The 19,050-nt window shown below is 57.5% G+C and overlaps 1 protein-coding gene across 2 annotated transcripts in view; it reads right to left on the minus strand.

Annotated features, from left to right (window-relative positions):
- GTF3C1 (general transcription factor IIIC subunit 1) overlaps positions 1-19,050 on the minus strand; it is a 35,429-nt gene that overhangs the window by 3,906 nt on the left and 12,473 nt on the right. The window contains exons 12-35 of one of the 2 annotated variants that reach the window (XM_032970107.2): positions 17,921-18,074; positions 16,909-17,012; positions 16,114-16,367; positions 15,739-15,939; positions 14,769-14,927; positions 12,890-13,035; positions 11,599-11,696; positions 11,148-11,244; positions 10,457-10,634; positions 10,171-10,291; positions 9,483-9,618; positions 7,997-8,087; positions 7,369-7,599; positions 6,623-6,786; positions 5,963-6,105; positions 5,523-5,604; positions 5,287-5,399; positions 4,699-4,758; positions 3,999-4,092; positions 3,196-3,368; positions 2,452-2,919; positions 1,672-1,961; positions 826-935; positions 147-284 (exon numbers count right to left, since the gene is read on the minus strand). In XM_032970107.2, coding sequence (XP_032825998.2) covers positions 147-284; positions 826-935; positions 1,672-1,961; positions 2,452-2,919; positions 3,196-3,368; positions 3,999-4,092; positions 4,699-4,758; positions 5,287-5,399; positions 5,523-5,604; positions 5,963-6,105; positions 6,623-6,786; positions 7,369-7,599; positions 7,997-8,087; positions 9,483-9,618; positions 10,171-10,291; positions 10,457-10,634; positions 11,148-11,244; positions 11,599-11,696; positions 12,890-13,035; positions 14,769-14,927; positions 15,739-15,939; positions 16,114-16,367; positions 16,909-17,012; positions 17,921-18,074 — 3,805 coding nt within the window. Of the gene's footprint in view, positions 1-146; positions 285-822; positions 936-1,671; positions 1,962-2,451; positions 2,920-3,195; positions 3,369-3,998; positions 4,093-4,698; positions 4,759-5,286; positions 5,400-5,522; positions 5,605-5,962; positions 6,106-6,622; positions 6,787-7,368; positions 7,600-7,996; positions 8,088-9,482; positions 9,619-10,170; positions 10,292-10,456; positions 10,635-11,147; positions 11,245-11,598; positions 11,697-12,889; positions 13,036-14,768; positions 14,928-15,738; positions 15,940-16,113; positions 16,368-16,908; positions 17,013-17,920; positions 18,075-19,050 lie in introns of both variants that reach the window. The other variant, XM_032970106.2, reaches the window with a different exon arrangement.

The raw sequence follows: 19,050 nt of genomic DNA on the forward strand, positions 1-19,050 counted from the left end.
GTGTATACTGTAATATATCAACGCGACGAGCCCTGGGAGTCGCATGCGCGACGCAGACATCGTCGTCATCTACGCGAACCCGGCGTGAACATCGACGTCGGGGTTGGGCCGATCGTCGCACAAGGCACGCGCCGGCGACTGCCCACCTGCAGCAACCCGTGCCAGCGGGTGGGCCCGCCGACCTCCGACTTCTGTGCCATGTGAGGGAAGGCGGCGGTCAGCCGAGCCATGTCCACCCCCGCCACCCCCGCCGTGCGGATTATGCCCAGCACCGCTGGGACATCCTGCACGCACAAAAGACAAAGATCCCCACATCCCCACCGCCATACAACTTTAACAGACGTTTAAGGCAAGTACTGTTAGCGAGCACCTATGAAGGCCGCCTTTGTGGCGATGTTTACACACAGCACCAGGTACTCATTCGAAGCTAAGTGGACCTAGGTGAAGCCCAGGACCAGATCTGATATTCGCCACTGGTGTTAGCCGTGAGCGGAAATCGAACTCGGGTCGCCGAGTTCGAAAGCGCAGAGTGCTAACCGCTGCATTACCACTCCCCAGCATTCGCACCACAGACGGCCACGCACACTTCCACATTGCACGCACGAACATAGCACACAAATCCCACACTTGGCCTGACACACCAAGCAAAAGCCTAGGGACCCAAGCAGCTCAAGTGGGACCCAGATTCATGAAAAAGTGGGTTGTGTGGCAAGCGCATGTGCCTTTGTCTCATCGGTCGTGGATCTGTAAAAGTAATCGATTACTTAATAGTAAAAATAATCGTTACGCCCCTGATTTAACAGGACCGTCGCAAGGCCTCACCACCTCGTCGTCATCGTAATGCGCCGGCTCGGATCGACTTGGCTCCTCCCCGTCCATCACCGCCGAGAACCAAGGCGGTAGCAGCTCCACGCCCTCCCTCGTGTCCATCGCGTCTGCGCGGGAAAAGGGATCAAGGCTCGGGGAAGGAGGGGCGGTGGTCACGACAGAGCAGTAGTGGCGATAGCGCATTCGCCGCTTGTTGTAAAGGTTCATGGTTCGGGCCTCTTGGCCGCCCTGGTTACTGCCACGCGTGTATCGATCGGAAATATTACGCGTCGTCCGATTCATAAGTGTGACGTTGCCACATTTTCAATATTAAATAGCAAATTAATGTCTTGGGAAACGCACAGCAATCAGCAATCGCCCGCCTGCCACCGCCTGCACCCCCACCCCATGTCCGCCCACTCCGAAAACTTGGCAAGATCCTGAAAAATACTGTTTGAGACTGTGAGGCTCTCACGGGTAAACGAGCGAAATAACAATGTACGTATGTTGAACTTCTTTCGCACCCTACGCAGCCAACCGTGCTATTCAGAGGTCCGGGGAAGGACAACAAACTAAACACAAACAGCAGTTCTAAAAAAAATGAGTATTCAATCTAGGTTTAAAAGTGCATGGCTCCAGTGGCTTCCGAATATCAGAAGGAAGAGCGTTCCGGACGGCCGCAGAAGCAGTGCATCTGAAAGCGCGCGATGCGGTGGCCGTCTTTGTTCGATGGTTAGCAGAAAGCCGCTGCTGCGAAGATGACCGGAGTTCGCGCGATGATGGTTTCTGCTCTTTGACAACAACTCGGACGGGTGGCGTCTGTCCTAGCGGGCGTCATGCGTTCGGCACGCGCACGTGGCTCACCGTAGCGTGAGGGCAGCCCATAGGGGCGGGGCGATGGCAGCAGCCGGAAGCGGACGGTGCAAGAGTTGACAACGATGTTGTCGTTGGGGTTGAGGTTGCGCATGCCCACGATCCCTGGCACGTAATAGCCCTTCATGAGGAGGTAGCTGACGCGCGATGACTGCCGCGGGTTCACGTCGACCCGCTGGCGACCCCCGACACCACCGGCCCCCTGCTGCCCGCTCTCGTCATCGTCCTCCTCGTTGTCTTCCTCATCGTCGTCATCGTCGTCCGAGTTCTCGTGGACCAGCCTGAAACGCGCGATCGCACGCACAAGACAAAGGTCCACCATGTAGCGTTTAACACTGTTGTTGGGGCAAGTGCTGTTAGCGAGCACCTATGAAGGCCGGCACAGCACACAAGGGGGTGGGTAGCCAACACCACGCTCGCCCGCCTTTGTATCCCCAGTGGCGATGTTTCTACACTGCGCCAGGCTCGGTTGACCTAGGGGAGGCCCAGGACCGGTTTGCCGGGTTTGTAGCGCAGCATGCTAACCACTGCTCCACCGCCCCCCCTCCCCACAAAGACACGTATGTAAGTTGAACTCCTTTTGCACTGGATTGCGTGGGCGAAGTGTTTGGCTGCTTTAGTCGGCAAGACTTAAGGGAATGACTGCATGAAACCCACAGACTGAGACTCAACTAGACTAAACGTTGACTACGGGAGCACAGACCACCGCACATGCAGGGGGGTTATTAGGGGGGTGGGGCGCAGAGGTCGTCCCGCAGATCACAGACTCACGCCTTCAGCACGGCGCTGTCCACCATGGTACTGTCCACCACCACGATCTGCTCGGGGATCTCCAGCTCGCACGCCAGCCGGCCCATCGCCATGAGCGCCAGCACGCACGCGCAGGCCCCGCCCGGCGCGTCCATCGTGTAGGTCACCGCGGTGCCGGTGCCGCCACCGCCACCCACGCCACCAGCTCCCGTCGTCATTGAGACCGCTGAGCCACAGGTCGCCCCCACTGGTGCCTGTGCCTCCGCCGGTACCCCCGCAGGTGGCTCCAACATCGCCCCCGCCGTTGACCCCGCCGGTGACCCCGCCGTTGACCCCGCCGTTGACCCCGCCGGTGCGGCCGTCACCGCGGGCTCCCGGCCGTGGAACACCACGAGGTTGGGCTTGTCCTCGGCGCCGGCGTCGCGCAGACCGCGCATGAAGCGGTGCGCCTCTGTGAGCAGGGAGCTCAGGTACCGCCAGGTGAAGAACCTGCGCGACACCGGAGACCGTCGGCAACGGGCCCCCGGCCTTCGCTCGTCACCCGGCGTGCGCTGAGGGCTGCCATATTTAATACTCTGGCATGGCTGTTGCCACTGCCGTGGGGTGTCGGTCGTGCCGATTTGCGTAAAATGCTAACAGAGTCGGCACAGTGCTTGGTAATTGATCGTGACGAATGTGAACGGCGAGCAGGGGTCATAAAACAGCGGGCGTAACCATGCATTTGTCTGTATGCCTATGGAAAACCGTGCGCGCGCGAGCGTTCACCGGTAGTATCCCTGCGAGAGCTGGTAGGACATGGGCGCAAAGGGCAGCGCGCGGCTCTTCTTGGGGCCGATCTGCTTGCTGATCCGGCGGCGGTTGACGAGGCCGCGCTGGGCGTAGCGCTGGAAGGTGGACAGCAGCACCTGCTCCGAGTAGTGCTGGTAGATGCGGAAGATCTGCGTGGAAGAGAGTCACACGGCGGGTGCACAACAACCGTTTATATTTGTACAGCTTCTGTTATTATTATTACTACGCTGGTTTGCCCAGGAATGCCTCGACAAGTCTCAAGACTCTTTTTCAGGAGGGTCCTGCCAAGGTTTTGAAGGAGGCGGGGGGGCGTGGGGGCAATGTATCTGTGTGTAAACCAAATTGAGTAATTTTGCAGGCGATTTGGAAAAAAATATAGCAGTTAGATGTTTAGCCAACGCCATTCACGTTGAATGCGTTTTATTTGTTGTCAGCCATTCTAAATACGATCACATTCCAAGACGCTTAAAAAAAATGTAATCACGGAAAACATCATACGGAGGATGATGCCGCCCAGGGACTCGTCGGCGCTGCCCAGGATGCTTCCCTACTGCTCCTGGGGGGGCTTCGTTGTTGATGTCGTTGGTGCAGGGACCCCCCCCCCCCCCCGGTCGCGTCGTCACTGGGCTGTGCCGCGGTGTCGCCGCATCTCCTCTGTGCAGCGTCTTGAGACGCGATTGCATTTCGTCGCGATACAAACTCAAATTTGTGTTGTTGCTGTTCATATTTGTGTGTGTGTATGTGCTTCTGCCGGACGGGGTGGAACGGCCTTGGCCCACCTGGTAGGCGAGGTTGTTCTTGACTTGGCGGTCGGAGAGAGCGAGTGTGCTCTGAATGAAGTTCTCCAGAACCATGGCGTGAATGTCATCCAAGCTGAACACGGACAAGAAACAAAGGCAAATATCCCTCGTATAGCCTTAACAGACTGTTGGGGCAAGTGCTGTTAGCGAGCACCTATGAACACAAACACACACACGCGCAGCGCGCGCATGTACATACAACAACAGCAGCAGCAGCCGCCAATCGCCACTAAATGGCAGTGATGTCACGGCGGCGCTTGTGCCAGGCTAGATGCACTTTGAGGCCATGTCAAGTGTTGAAGGATCGTTGGCAGAAGGTCACGTGCTAGACCCAGATTACCCCCAGATTAGTTACTGAATAAAATGACACCACCGGCAACAGTCGCCGTTCGCAATTAAGCTGCGGTGATGTCACCGCAGAGCTTGTGCCGGAGATCCAAACCAACGCCTAGACGGAGCGACGATGTCAGCTCACGCGCAAGGAGCTGGATGGGATTGTGGCATCCAGCAGTGGATAGGTCACGGCCAATCGCGACCGTGACGAACTATTCAAGCGTCGGCATCCCGCCTGGATTCGCTGCGTTCGCGCGTCCCTGCTCCATCATCTCCCGCTCCTCTGCGCGCTGGGAGCAGCGCCGGCGTGGCCGAGATTGGCGATGGAAGCTTTTGAGCGTCGTACCTGTTGGCCTCAGGACGTGCCTTCTTGCCGCTCTCCTCCCACACGGTCATCACGCGGTACCTGCCGGCGAAGAGGGGACACGGGCGAGAGGGGGAAGCTTCGGCGCGGTATCACAGAGGCGGCGGTGGCGGCTCCCGGTCACAGCCGTGACGTTACCGCTCGGCAATTGTGACGGACAGAGTTCAGGTTGAGGTCGTGCGACAGTCTAGAACCCCGCAGCCTACCGCTCCGCAGTATAGAAGCCATGTAGCGTGATCTTGTTTAAATAGGAGAGCGTGCAAACACTCTGGCGGGAAGCGACAGTCGATGTGAAATAAACTCTAAACAAACGTTTAACGCTAAGCGGAATGAGTACCGATCTGTCATGTCTTCTGCTGTACCCACCCCCCACCACCACCCCGTGTGTATGCGAAAAGGCTGCGATGCCCGTCGCTTAAATGTGCTCATTTTACGTGTCAACATTCTTTGACTTGACCGTGAGAAACTGGTCGTGGGACGGAGAGGTGCGGTGGTGGCGGTGGTGGTAGTAGTGTTGGTGGCGGTGGTAGCGGCACGAGGAGGAGGTGGGGGGGGGGGGGGAGCACCCACTTGCGGAAGAGCTCCTCGAGGGAGTCGGGGATGTCCATCTGAAGCGTCTCTGGGTTGGGACGGAACTTCGCCCTCAGCCGCTGCACAAACTCCGTGAACTCCAGCGCACAGACCTGCTCGCGGCCGACAGCGAGCGCGGGAAGATGAGCGGGGGGTTCGAGCAGGGGGGGTCGAGCGGGGGAAGGACGAGCGTGGGTGACGAGCGGGGGGGGGGATGAGCGGGTTGCTTTATTCACCTGAGGGTTCCCGTAGTCGCCAGTCCGGTTCATGATCTCCTCCACCAGCTTGCTGTCCTGCGTCGCCTCCGCCAAGCAGATCCTGCGGTACCACAGAGACGGCTGACGGCGAGGCCCGGGACGGTCCCATCATGCTGACGGGCAGCGCTGCTCGCCCCAAAGGTGTTAAACGATTCACCCACCAGGGTCACGATTTGATTAAATAATTCATAATTTGTTGCTTCCCTTTTGTTTGCATTTCTGTCTCCTCAGTCTCGATTGCACAAGTCGTGTGTTTGCTTCCGACGATTTGCCGCGATATAAAATAATCGATTCTTACGCGCACCATTCTTACTCGCGTATCGCGAGCCTAAGGATCGACGTTCACGCGGGTTCAGCCGCGTCATCGCGACGCGCGCTTGTTTGTCGCGGTCATCGCTCGCGAGTGGCGCGCGCCGTGCCTGTAGTTGAGGTCGGTGCACGAGTTCTTGAGGATGTAGCGCGAGCGCCGCGCCACCGCGTGCGACGTCTTGTCCAGCGAGCTGACGCACTCGGCGTGCAGCACGTCACGGATCACCTGCCACGGCACAAACGGGCGGCGCACCTGCACAAAGACAAAGGCGCCCCGTATAGCCTCAGCAGTGTCGTTGGCGAGCACGTGACAACCGGCACGGCGCACGAGGGCGTTGGCGACGTTCACACAAACCCGCACCAGGTACTCGTTGGAGGCCGAGTCGACCTAGGGGAGGCCCAGGACCGGTTCAGGCAATCGTCACCGGTGTTGGCCGTGAGCGGAAATCGAACCCCGGGGTTCGCCGGGTTCGTAGTGCAGTGCGATAACCGCTACACTACCGCTCCCCCACGGCGCGCACACGCAAGCGCACAGCCACAGACACACATCGCGACGTTATTCTAAAGCGATTAGGCCATGCGTGCCGTTTCCATGGACCGCAATTGAATTATTGGCCTGCGGCAAAACAACTCGAGTGGGATTACGCATCGCCCCCGACGGCGGTTCTGCGCCGAACGCGAGACGGCCTAGCGCAACGAGAACGGTGCGAACACCCAACGTGCCGACGCTTTGTGATTTAGCGGGGAACGCGCGCGTCGGCGGGCCGCACCTTGGCGTTGAGGATGGTGCAGGCGACGCGACACAGCAGCAGGAGGCCGTCCTCCTGCTCGGTCCATGCCACGCGCTGCTTGGTCATGCGGCTGAGCGCGCTGCGGTCCGTCTCGTCGTAGTACAACTTGGGGCTCCCCTCCTCCCTGCGTTTCCGTGGCGATTCTGGTCCAGCAGCAAAAGGTGACAACGGTCGTGATCAATCCACTGTTGGATTAATGGTCTCCCCTGCCCCCCCCCCCCCCCCTTCTGATATTAGCAAGCCACTGCAGCTATGCCATTTTAAATCTAGATTTAAAACTCATTTCTTGAGAAGTGCTCTTTGTGTATAGTTTGTTGTCCATTCCCCCGCACCTCCGATAAGCACGGTTGGCTATGTATGGTGCGAAAAAAGTTCAACATAAGTACGTACATACATACGTGTCTTTGTGTGTGTGGGTGGTGAAGCAGTGGTTAGCGCGCTGCGCTTCGAACCCAGCGAGCCGGGTTCAATTCCTGCTCGTGGCCAACATCGGCGACGATTATCTGAACCGGTCATGGGCCTCCTCTAGGTCGACTCAGCCTCAAAATGCGTACCTGCTGTGGTGTGTAAACATCGCCACTGGGGAGGCACCCCCTTCGTGTGCCGTGGCGGCCTTCAAGTTCGACATACATGCACGCGACCTGAGCTGCGAAGCGTGAAAACGGAATCACTTTACGCCTTTCCCTCTGAAGATCCTGATGGGTTCTGCGCCGAGGTCTACGCACCGTTGGGTTTCTTCGGTTTCTTCCGCTTGGGGCTGGCTTTGCGCGGCTCGGCGTCGCGCTTGTCCCGCCTGCGCTTCTGCCCCTTGCCGCCCACCACCGCTTTGTTCCGGTTCGCGGCCTCCACCTTCCGCAGGAGCACGTCGTCTGTGCGCGCCACCGGCCACTCCCCGTCGTCCGCGCCGCGCATCGTCGTCGTCGCTGCTGCAGCGGCGCCCGCGCTCGCGCCATCGCCTGCGCGCGCGGCGAGGGAGGTGAGGGTGGAGACGCGGCCCTGCAATTGCTCGCTGCCGCGCAGTGCTGGCAAAAGGCGGCGTGGTGATGTTGTGGCACGGTGCTGTGGTGGCATACAAGCATGGTCCCCTGGTGATGTGGTGCAGTGGCGGGGTTGCGTGCTGGCGTAGTCACGTGGTGATGTGGTGGCATGGTGGCGTAGTCACGTGGTGATGTGGTGGCATGGTGGCATAGTCACGTGGTGGCGAAGTGCGCGTAGTTATGTGGCGGCGTAGTCACTTGGTGGCATGGTGGCGTAGTCACGTGGAGTCGTGGTGGCGTAGTCACGTGGTGATGTGGTGGCATGATGACGTAGTCACGTGATGGCGTGCGATGGCGCAGCACGCTCGTCTCGTACCAAAGCGGCCCATGGGGTGCGAGGCATGCAGCGGTTTCTGTAGCAGCGTCTGCAGGCGAACCGTGGAGGTGCCACTACCGCGCCCGAGGTCCTGCCGACAACACCGCGCCGCACAACAACCACACGCCTCGTAGTGACACACAAAGCAGCAGCAGCAGCAACAACTCCCGCGCGGCTACCGTCAGCCGCCTCCTGCGACAACCGCTCCAGTCGCACAGAGCTCGCTTTGAAAGTGCCATTGGAGCCACCTGGCCAGCATCCTACAGGGGGTGGAAAATTTTCAGACTGGCAACGCCGCGCTTCTCACTTCAGTGCGCTCGGTCACAGAAGTGAATGAGGGGGGTGTGTGTGTGTCTGTTGACGTATGGTTGCCTGCCAAAGGTATCTGAAACGTCAATTGGGCCCTCGGTCAGTGAAAGGTTGTCCAAGCCCTGCCCCATAGCGAGCGCAACGATAATACCGAGCGATTTTATAGAGCGCCGTTCATGCAAACTGCATATCACAACACTGCACAATCCGCAAACACGGAGGATCCGTGTTCTTCCTGTGGTCGTGTGGATTTTTTTTCTCCAGGTCCTCCGGTTTATCCCTCCACATTTAGAAACATGCATTAAGATTATATTGGTGCTATAAACGTCCAAATGATGGGGCCACTTTGTTGAGCTATCATTTGTGGCCAGGTCGCTTCTGGAAAATCAGTGAATACCTCAGTGGGCTTAGCCTGATAGAATCGGGATTGTTTAGTTTAATTTCTATGTGTTTAGATGATTTCTTTACCTTTCTTATACTTTGCACAACTATCATGTTTTTTGTTCTGTTTGTTGTTGTAACATTCTTACCCGCCCCCTACTGGACATCAGTTACAAAGAGCTTTATAGCTCATCGGATTCCTCCAGTATAAATAAATGTTCCGATTCTGGAACAGAAGGAGATTGGTCTACACTTGCCGAGAACCAGTTTATTCTGGCGAGCCACGGTACGGCACCGCCCCCCCCTCCCCCGGAGACGCCCACGGGAAGGGAATTTCGCAACTTTAATGCGGATTCACCGACTCTCGCTGCCTCCACATAGCCAGACCACAGCCCGCGCATGCAGCTGCTGCCACTACCGCCCAGCCCGAGTATGTGTGTACGTTTAACTTTTTGTCACACGGTACGCGGCCAACCGTGCTAATTGGAGGTGCGGGGGGAGGGGGGAAGGACGACAAACTAAAACACAATAAGCAGCTGTCAAGAAATGAGTTTTCAATCGAGATGACTTAAAAGTGCGGGCTTCCCAATATTGGAAGGAAGAGCGTTTTCTAGACGGCCGCAGAAGCGCACCCGAAAGCGCGCGATGCAGGTGACCGTCAAACGACCGCGGCTTTGCGAGGGGCGCAGGAGACACGAGCGAAGGGATAACGGGGCAGGGCAAGGGGGTCACAGGGCGCAAACGGCAAGCGTCAGACGCAAGGGAGCAGCTGGCGCCCCCCTCCGCTCCTACCCACCGGCTTGTCCTTTTGCAGGATGTACGACATCCAAATCCAGTTGCGCTTGAGGTGCCCGAAAAAGCACGAGTCGAGGCCGCCAGCGCCCAGGCCGTCCCCGGGAATGGCGCCGTCGTCCCGCACCTCCCTGCTGCCCCTGCACCGCCGCGGCACCGCACCGGGGACGCGTTACCGCGGCGACGTTCGCCTAAACGCGTACGCACACGCGCTGCTGGAGCGCGGGCGCGCAAACATTCCAAGTGCGTTATTTTCAACGACGCCACGGTTTTGTTCTTCCTGCGTCCACTGCCGGGTGCGCGGTGTGTAAATATCGCCGCCGGAGAGACAACGGTGATCCGGGTGCGGTGCTGGCAACGCCACCCCATCGTGTGCAACGTTGGCCTGAATAGGCGCTCGCTAACAGTACTTGCCTCTACAGTGTGGTAAAGGCAATACAGGGGATCTTCGTCTTTGTGCGTGCGTGCGTGCGTATGTACGTGTGTGTGTGTTGGGGGGTGGGGGTGATGGCGCAGTGGGTTAGCAAGCTGTGCAGCAGACCTGGTGACCCGAGTTGGCCGCCCACCCCCTCGTGTGCCGTGCCCGGCTTTCATAGGTGCTCGCTAACAGCACTTGACCCAATAGTCTATCGATGCTATTCGGGGGATCTTTTTCTTTGTGTGTGTGTGCGTGTTTGCGTGCGAGTGCCTACGAGGTGTACTCCAGCATGCTGCACTTCTTGTTGAGCAGCTTGTCGTCGTACGATCCCTGCTCCGTCTCCTCCCCGTCGGGCCCGCCGCCGCTCTTGCTCCGTTGCTGGTTGCGCACCACGCCTGCAACGCGCCGCGTCGGGGAGGGGGGTCACAACGCGGGGTCGCGCCCGTCAGGGGTCACGTCGACCGCGACACGTACGTTCAACATCGCAATCTGGCGGCGTCAGCGCCGGTGGAGCACGGTGGTGGTGGTGGGTGGGGGGGGGGGTGGGGGCGCGCGCGTACCGAGCGGCGTGTTGAGGCACACGCACTGCATGTGCAGCCAGTACTCATCCACGTCCTCGATGGCGCGCAGCGAGTACGTGCGGCGCGCAAACGGCTCGGAGCTCTGCGCCAGCTTGTAGTGGGGCTCGCACGTCGTCGTGTCCACCACGGTGGCGCGCCGCTTCAGGTACACGAACACCTGCGCCGACGGGAGGCGGCGGGCAGAAACACGCGCACGCACGCATGCACGCACGTGTACACACGCACGTGTACGCACGCACGCACGCAACCACGCACTCTGCGTCACGGCGGGTGCGCACGCCATGGTCGCAAGCATCACGCGCTGCTGCGGAGACTTATTTAGGTGGGAAGGAAATAACGGTGTCTCGACAATATTAGACTGGCAGGCCGGTATCTGATGGGAGTCTCTGGACAATGATAGCCTGAGAGACCGGGTCTCCGATGGGGGTCTGTAACAATAACACACTGGCAGACTGGTTTCTGATGGGGTCTCTAGAAAGAAATAGACTGAGAGACTGGTCTCTGATGGGGGTCTGTAACAATAACACACTGGCAGACTGGTCTCTGATGGGGTCTCTAGAAATAGCCTGCGAGACCGGTCTCTGATGGGGGTCTGTAACAATAACACACTGGCAGACTGGTCTCGTCCGAGTTGGGGCTGGTTGTGGTCGTCACGGACGGCCGTTGATACCTGATCCTTGTCCTGGAATCTCTCGAGGGGCCCGAAATGGAGCAGGCCCATGAACCAGAGTCGCTGGAAGCATTCAAAGATCAGGAAAATATACCTCCTGGAAATGGGAACAAAAACACAAAATATTCACCACGTTAGCCAGTTAAAAAAATTCATACCATAAATTATGTGTGTGTCGTCTCCCTCCAGTGATGGAGGTGAAGGGAAATGGACCCTCGTGTTGGTGTTAAGGTCCCAGGGCCAGCAACAACACAATTTGGCCAACATCCACAATTAGCTTCGCGCTTGGCTTTGTTCAATGCACGCGTCATTCCTAGCAGCCGCTCGGCTAATGAAAGCACACGGTGGAGTGGCAGAACGCGCCACAAGACGACAAGCTCAGACAGGACTCTAAGGGCTCAGGGAAGGCCCCTAGGGGAGGCCCCTCCCTGGCAGCAGAGCCACTACTCACCGCTTGAACAGCAGCTGCTGCCTCATGGCGACGGGGAGGAAGCGCACCAGCGTGTGCTTCTTCACGGGGTCGTCCAGCAGCTCCTGCAGCCCGTCCACCTGCAGCGCGGCAACGACAGTGCTGTAACGGCGGGCCACACTGTGGCATCATAACGGTGGGCCTCAACATGGTGTCATACCGGTGGGCCTCACCATGGCGTCATAACGATGGGCCGCACCGTGGCATCATAATGATGGGCCTCACCATGGTGTCATAACGATGGGCCTCACCGTGGTATCATAACGGTGGGCCTCATCGTGGTATCAATGATGGGCCTCACCATGGTACCATAATGATTAGATTCACCATGGTATTATAATAGTGGGCATTCACCATGGTATCGTAATGGTGGGCTTACCTGTGGTATCATGATGGGCCTCACCGTGGTACTATAACGATTGGCTTCCCCGTGGTATGATGCAATTCACCATGGAATTATGACGGTGGGTTTCACCGTGCTATCTTGATGACGGGCTTGACAGGTTATATAATGATGGGCTTGTTAGCTCAAATTACAGTTACAATGACATTGTAATTCGTTACGAATTACACATTTACGCTTGTAATCGACTCCAGGTCTACCAACCCTAAACACCCACCGCTCTTCCCCAAAAATTCTCCTTTCAGCACCGCTAGCCACAGGTGATATCCTGGTGGGTACGGGAACAGAACCAAAACACATTCCTGCGGAGGGAGCTGGTAGGGACGTTGGGTTGCTCGGTCAATGGCCAGGGTCAACGGCGGCACCACGTGGTGTATTCCGCAAATATGCCCGACTGTGAGGGCGGGCACAAGCCGGCGTGAGTAGGTTAAACGTTGAGTTTTATAAGGGCACCACGGGGTGACCAGCCCCTCTCCACCCAGCCCCACCCCTCCCCTCCCCACCCAGCCCCTCCCCACCCAGCCCCACCCCTCCCACACCCCACCCAGCCCCACCCTCCCCACTCAGCCCCTCCCCAGCCAGCCCCTCCCCACCCTCCCCTCTCCACCCAGCCCCACCCCTCCCATTTTTGGATGCACGACGGACGGACACAATAATCCCCTGTGGGCTGGTGTAACCAGGAGGTTCCTACCAGTAATATTTATTCATACTGAAGGAATACAATGAGCTATCAAGGTCTTTTTCATAATATGTCCAGTAGGGGCGGGTCAGAACGTTGCAATAAAAAAACACGATAGGAGCGAAAAGTATAGGAAAGGTAGGCAAGTACGGGAAGGGGTAGGAGGCGGGGGGGTGGGGGGGGCGGCATACCCGGTAGCTGATGCGGATGAGCTGCACGAACACGGAGAGCGGCATGCAGAGCAGGATGTCGCTGACGAGCGCCCAGCCCTCGCCGTACTCCCCGTGGATGGGCGCCGGCGGCGTGAACCGGCGCCAGTCCTGCACGTCCATGTACACTGATCGGGGCACAAAGAGTCCGCGTGAATCACTCGTAGAAGCAATCTGATCGCTCGTGCCACTGCTGGCAGAAGAGCCCTCCGCTAGGCGGAAGCTCTGGAGAGCCCGCCCCCCCCTCTGATGACGCTCGGATGAGGGACTACCCACGCTTTACACCACCGCGCGTGACCTGCCCATCGACTCTGGCGAGATGTTAACTACCGCGTCTGGTACACAGGAGGTCGTGGGTTCAATCCCGACTCTGACTCCTGTATATTTGTGCACGTTCTCCTCGTGGTCACGTAGATTTTTCTCCGGGTCCTCCGGTTTTTCCCTCTACATTTATCATCAACATGCGTTCAGAGTATTTGGCTGCTATAAATTTCCACGTGATAAGCCACTTCGTTGGTCAGGTCGCTCGTGAACAAGAGCTATTCTAGCTCAGTGGGCCTTACCAGGTAAAAAAACAAATGCTTTAATTTAGTTTATCGTTATTATACTTGCTGGCTGGCTGGATAGAGGCCAGGGGGATGTGATGAAACTTGCCTCTCGCTCTAAAGAGGCCCCTCTAGTGGAGGTCCCAGGTGAGTGTGAAAACAAGCCAAAAAGAAGAAGCCCACACCCCACCCCCACACTCACCATGCCCCCCCCCCCTCCCTCCAAGCCCCGCGACTATATAATCCCTCGTCACAACCATCTCTGAGACACACTTAAGCGTTTGTGCTTTAGTAATAGGTTTTACCCTTATAACTGGCACAAAAACTGACACCTTTATTCAAGGCGTCATGTTTGCAATAACCACAACACAAGCAGTCAAAATGCAAACAGAGGCAACTCTGATAATAATATGCACTGTCCTTGAATTTGCTTGGTCCACACCCGAGACAGCTTTTCTTAGAGCCTAGTCTCCACTGGTGTTGGACCAGAAGACGCTTTCCCTATGTTGTCCACACCTGAAGAAGGACCCTTGTGTTGCGCCCGAAACGTCGTGATTTAATTTAGATTTCATTTATTTTATTTATTTTTTACCTACGTGACTTTACCAAAAAAAACAAAGAGCATGAATCTAGAATTCCAATCTAGAAATATAATTTTCAACTTTGGCAAATATAGCACCGCGACACCGACACGCATTGGGCCGACTCTTCTTCAAACAACGGCACGGGATTTTTAACGTCCACTGCTAAGCAGACGGGCGTGTGTTTACGGCAAATACGCCGGGAGAGTTAACCGGGGTTGCCGTCAAGGGTCGAGCCGCAAAATTCTAAGAATCGGTACGAATTCGCTACCGCTCGGCCACTGCATGTCGTAGGTACGTGGAACTTATTTTGTGTCTTGCCAATCTTGTCAAGGAGCATAAATCATCGACCAGACTCCAGCCATCCTCGCAGCAGCGGCCTTTGGCTGGCCATTGCACGAAGATGGTCACCGCATCGCGCGCTTGCGGATGCGCTTCCGCGGCCGTCTGGAACGCTCTTCCTTCCGATATTGGGAAGCCACCGGAGCTATGCACTTTTAAATCTAGATTGAAAACTCATTTGTTTACAACTGCTTTTCGTGTGTTAGTTTGTCATCCATCCCCCGCACCTCCGATTCGCACGGTTGGTTCGTCGTACGGTGCAAAAGAAGTTCAACATACGTACAAGCGTTCTAATCGAGAGGCGCGTTTGCCTTTGGGGGGGGGGGGGGGGAGTTGGGGGGGGGGTGGGTGGGGGGGGGGCTTCACACGCGAGCCGGCCGCAGACCCCCCGACCTGTTTCCTCCGCAAACAGCTGCTCCGCTTGGCTGCTCGGCGAGGTGCTGCTCTGCCCCGTGCCCACGGAGGGCCGCCCTTCGCTTTGGTCTCCTTCCCACTGGGGGGCCACCTCCGAGAGCGTGCCGGGGTCCTTGGAGTTCTCGGCGGCCCGCGGGCCTGCACGTTAAGTACAACCGAGCGGGGGACAGATTAAAGCGCCCCGCGTGAAGCAAAGGCGCGGGGCTTCGTTCTTTCGTAGAACGCCGGAGTTGGCGACGCCCGTCTCGCCAACGAAGCCGTGTGCCCGCAGCAGGGCGAGAGCGTGCAAACGAGGGCCGCCCCTTGGTTCTCAAGTTAAAAGCGGAATGATGGGAAAAACGCGCATCCTAGTCGTACGAAGATAACGATGGCAAACGCCTTTTGATAAATCGACAAGTGTTACGATGACGGGGAGGGGGGTGGTGCAGTTGTTAGCACACTGCACTATGAACCTGGCCACCCGAGTTCGATTCCTGGCCATGGTCAATATCAGCGGTTCTGTCCTCCCCGCCACCGTTCATCAACCTGCAATTACCAGTGTGAGGTAAGGTAAATAGGCATGGCTTCGGGAGGTCTTTATTCCGATTTTTGGGATCGGCTCAGATGGCTGGAATTTATATAAATCATGATGACGATGACTTGAAAATTCTTCCAATTCAGCCGTCCATCAATAGGTGTACCTTGGTGGTACTGCTTTCAAGGTCAGGTCACACATTTGAAAGAGACGTTTTATCTCTGATGTTCAGTGCGCTGCTCATCGTCGTCGTACAATCAGAATCAGAATATTTCCGAATCAGAATATTTAATTATACTGGAGGAATCCGATTAGCTACAAAGCTCTTTTTCACCAATGTCCAGTAGGGGTGGGTCAGAACGTTACAACAACTAGCTTCAGGCGCTTCATCTTTTTGGCGTAAACCAACAGTCCTCTGGATGGGGCCCAACGTACCGTCCCCGCTGGTCTCCGCGAGCGACGTCCTCTCCGCGGCCAACCCCTCGCCGTCGGGGGCCTCCGCCCCTCCCCGTGGCAGCGCGGCGGGCGGCTCCTGCTTGAGCTTGTGGCCGTGCACGATGTACCAGAGGAAGGTGTGCAGGATTCGCAGGCGCGGCATTTTGGGCATGAAGCCCAGCGAGCGGCCCAGCCCTGGGACTGCAGGCGCGAGCGCACGTGTTAACGCGCGCGGGTACGTTTGTGTGCGAGCATAGGTACGTGCGCTGGTATGTACACAGGTGTACAGGTCTGTTTCTGCGCACGTAAAGACGCAGGTAAGCGCAGTGTCCAGGTACGCACGCAGCTGCATGCACAAAGGCACCCCTGACCTACCGATGGGCGGCGAGTAGTCGAGCAGGGGCGTGATGCCCATTCTGATGTCGATGGCGCGCTGCAGCCCCAGCGTCCTGGTCGCCCGCTGTCCCGTCGCGGAGCCGCGCGAGTCCCCCGGCCCGCCCGCCTCCTCACGCGAGTCCCTCCGCTCGCCGGCCTTCTTGGTGCCGCCCGGCGACGTCTCGTCCGGCGCCACCGCCGCCGCCGCCGCCCCCTCCGCCTGCGCCTTGTGCGCCTGCGCCGACGCCTTGGCCCTGCCAACCGTGGATTGGCAGCCCAAAAAAAACCACGCCTTTGCTCGACTTTTGTTGACCATTTGCCGAACGCTTTGCCGTCGTTCGGCAGGAGGTGAACGTGGCCGGTCGGTCGCGAGTTTTGACGTTCGTTGCCGAGGTTCGCAGTTTGAGCCGGGCGGCCGCCCTGGTTAATACTGCGGGTGTCCTTAAACGCACTTCACAACTGACGCTAAAAATCCTGTATAGTGATTCGAAAGAGTCTGCCAATGTGCAAAATGACTCTGCAATTGGGTAAAACCACGGAGCAACGCCGCCCCCTACCGGCAGACTACCCCTCTGTGAAACAGTCTGCGATAGCCTTGCGCTATTGGGCATCGCGTGAATACCACATTTATTAAATTATTGTTGTTAACATTAGGCTCTCTCCACTGCTTGACGCGGGCACACGTGGGCACCAGGTTCTGAAATTCTGGTGGGGGGGTTTGGGCTGGGGTATGGAGGAGGGGTGGGGGGCTCGGGGGGGCTTGGGGGGGGTGAGGTGGGTGGGGGGGGCACTCACCTCTGGGAGGAATAGGAGCCGGAGATCCGGAAGCGCACCTGCTCCAGTGCGCTCTTCACCAGCGGGTCGTGGGGGCTCACGGACGGGTGAACGACCAGCTCCACCTGGCCACGCGCCACCCAACAACCGCCGAGGCTACGTACGGAGGGGCGTCTGTCCGCGTGTTTGTTATCGGCGATAATAACGAACGTTTGCGTATGGTATCGTTCAAGCGAGCCGCGTCTCGCAACGCTGCACAATCCCCAAGCACCGAGGTGCCTTTATATTAAGCTTATTAGCGAGTGCGTATACGTATGGGAGCAAATCCACACGCTTGCGAGGGGGCAGCACTCTATCCGATGCAGATGGGACAGATTGATATTAGTTCGCACTTTGCCGTACCGCTTTTCCCTCAGAATCCGAATCTTTATTTAGACCGGAGGAATTCTACTGGCGAGCCCAGGTTGTGGCTCCTCCTCGACACCCACAGGAAAGGGAGTTTCACGACATTTGTGCGGTGATGCACCAACCCTTGCTGCCTCCACAGTGCCGGATCACACGCCACATGCATAGCCACCACCAAAGATCCCCCGAATAGCTTTGACAGACTGTTTGGGCAAGTGCGGTTCGCGAGCACCTATGAAGGCCGGCACGGCACACGACGGGGTGGGTGGCCAGCATCACGCCCGGCCGCCTTTGTCTGCCGAGTGGCGATGTTTACACCCCCGCACCAAGTTCTCATTTGAGGTTGAGTCGACCTAGAGGAGGCCCAGGACCGGTTCAAATAATTGTCACTGCAGTGTTTCGCCGTGACACCACGTGCACAGCAGCCACCACTACCACCACGTGCGCCATCACCGCCGTCAATGCCGCGATGGTGCGTTGCGGTGGCATTAGCGGTCATTGCACCGCACCACCAACCCAGTAGCCTCGGTTCGATTCGGCTGACATCTGAACCGCCGGCAGCTGGGCCTTCCCTTTCCGGTCCCCACTGAAGCATGAAACAAAAAAGCTAAAAAAAAATGGCACCCACTTTTTTGGTGATGCCATCCTGCACGACGGTGGTGCGGTAGAGGCGCAGCTGCCCGTCATCCGCCAGCTTGTTCACGAGACGAACGATCGACTTGCGGCAGCAGCGGCTGCTCACGCCCTCCACGCGCTCCTCGTCCACGATCATCTTCTGCAGCCTGCGGCGCGCGGAGAAGCGCGTCGCGAATTAAACTGAACTATTTCAACTGAACAATTCTTTTTTATTTTACCCACCGAGCTGTGCAGCTCTCTTTCAAAAGCGGCCTGGCCACGAAATGATAGCTCATAATAGTGGCTTATCGCGTGGACATTTATAGCAGCCAAATACTCTTAAATGTACGTCGATTCTAAATGTGGAGGGAAAAACCAGAGGACCCAGTGGAAAGTCCATGCGGCCGCGGGAAGAACACGCAAACTCCAAATATACAGCAGGCATCAAGGTCGGGAACGAACCCACGAACCTCCTGCATACCGTGGCGCCCTCATCGCGTTGCCTGCCGCCATGCGTGGCACAACGTTGCGGACACGACCCGAAAACGCGGCCGGAGGAAGCCGTACAGCTCAGCCACGAAAACCCGCGCAGTGGTTCAGCACGGTTATATGTACGCTGCCGCGCTGCCCCGATCTTGACAGGCCAGGCGGCTCTGTGGGGGAGAGCGGGCGGCTCGCAATCGGAAAGTTTGTGGGTTCAAATCCTGGTCGCGGTGTCGATTCGACCTCCCCGTTACTCCTCAACAACTACCACTTTGCGTGGCAAGTCAACGGCGGTTGTCCTATGGGGGAGACTCAACAACGGGATCGTGGGGAACGTGGAATTTCCACGACCGGCTCGGGCCTGTGAGCAGGCGATAGGCACCGCCTCAAGGCTCATTTGAGCGGGGAATTCACCTCGACTCCGAGCTCATCTTGACGCAAGAGCAACCTGGCGACAAATGCGCAAATATGGACTGGATAAGCCGGCACAACGCGTGACAACGACCGCTTGAATCTACGTTTTTGTGTTTGTTTGCATCGTTCTACGTACGTGTACGTATGGTGAACTTCATTCGCACAGTACGTAGCCAACCGTGCGTATCGGAGGCGTGGGGTAAGGACAACAAGCTAAACGCAAAAAGCAGTTCTCAAGAATTTAGT

The sequence above is a fragment of the Petromyzon marinus genome, chromosome 43 (assembly GCF_048934315.1).
Source record: "Petromyzon marinus isolate PM22_M1 ecotype Great Lakes invasive population chromosome 43, UKy_Petmar_22M1.pri1.0, whole genome shotgun sequence".
NCBI lineage: Eukaryota > Metazoa > Chordata > Hyperoartia > Petromyzontiformes > Petromyzontidae > Petromyzon > Petromyzon marinus.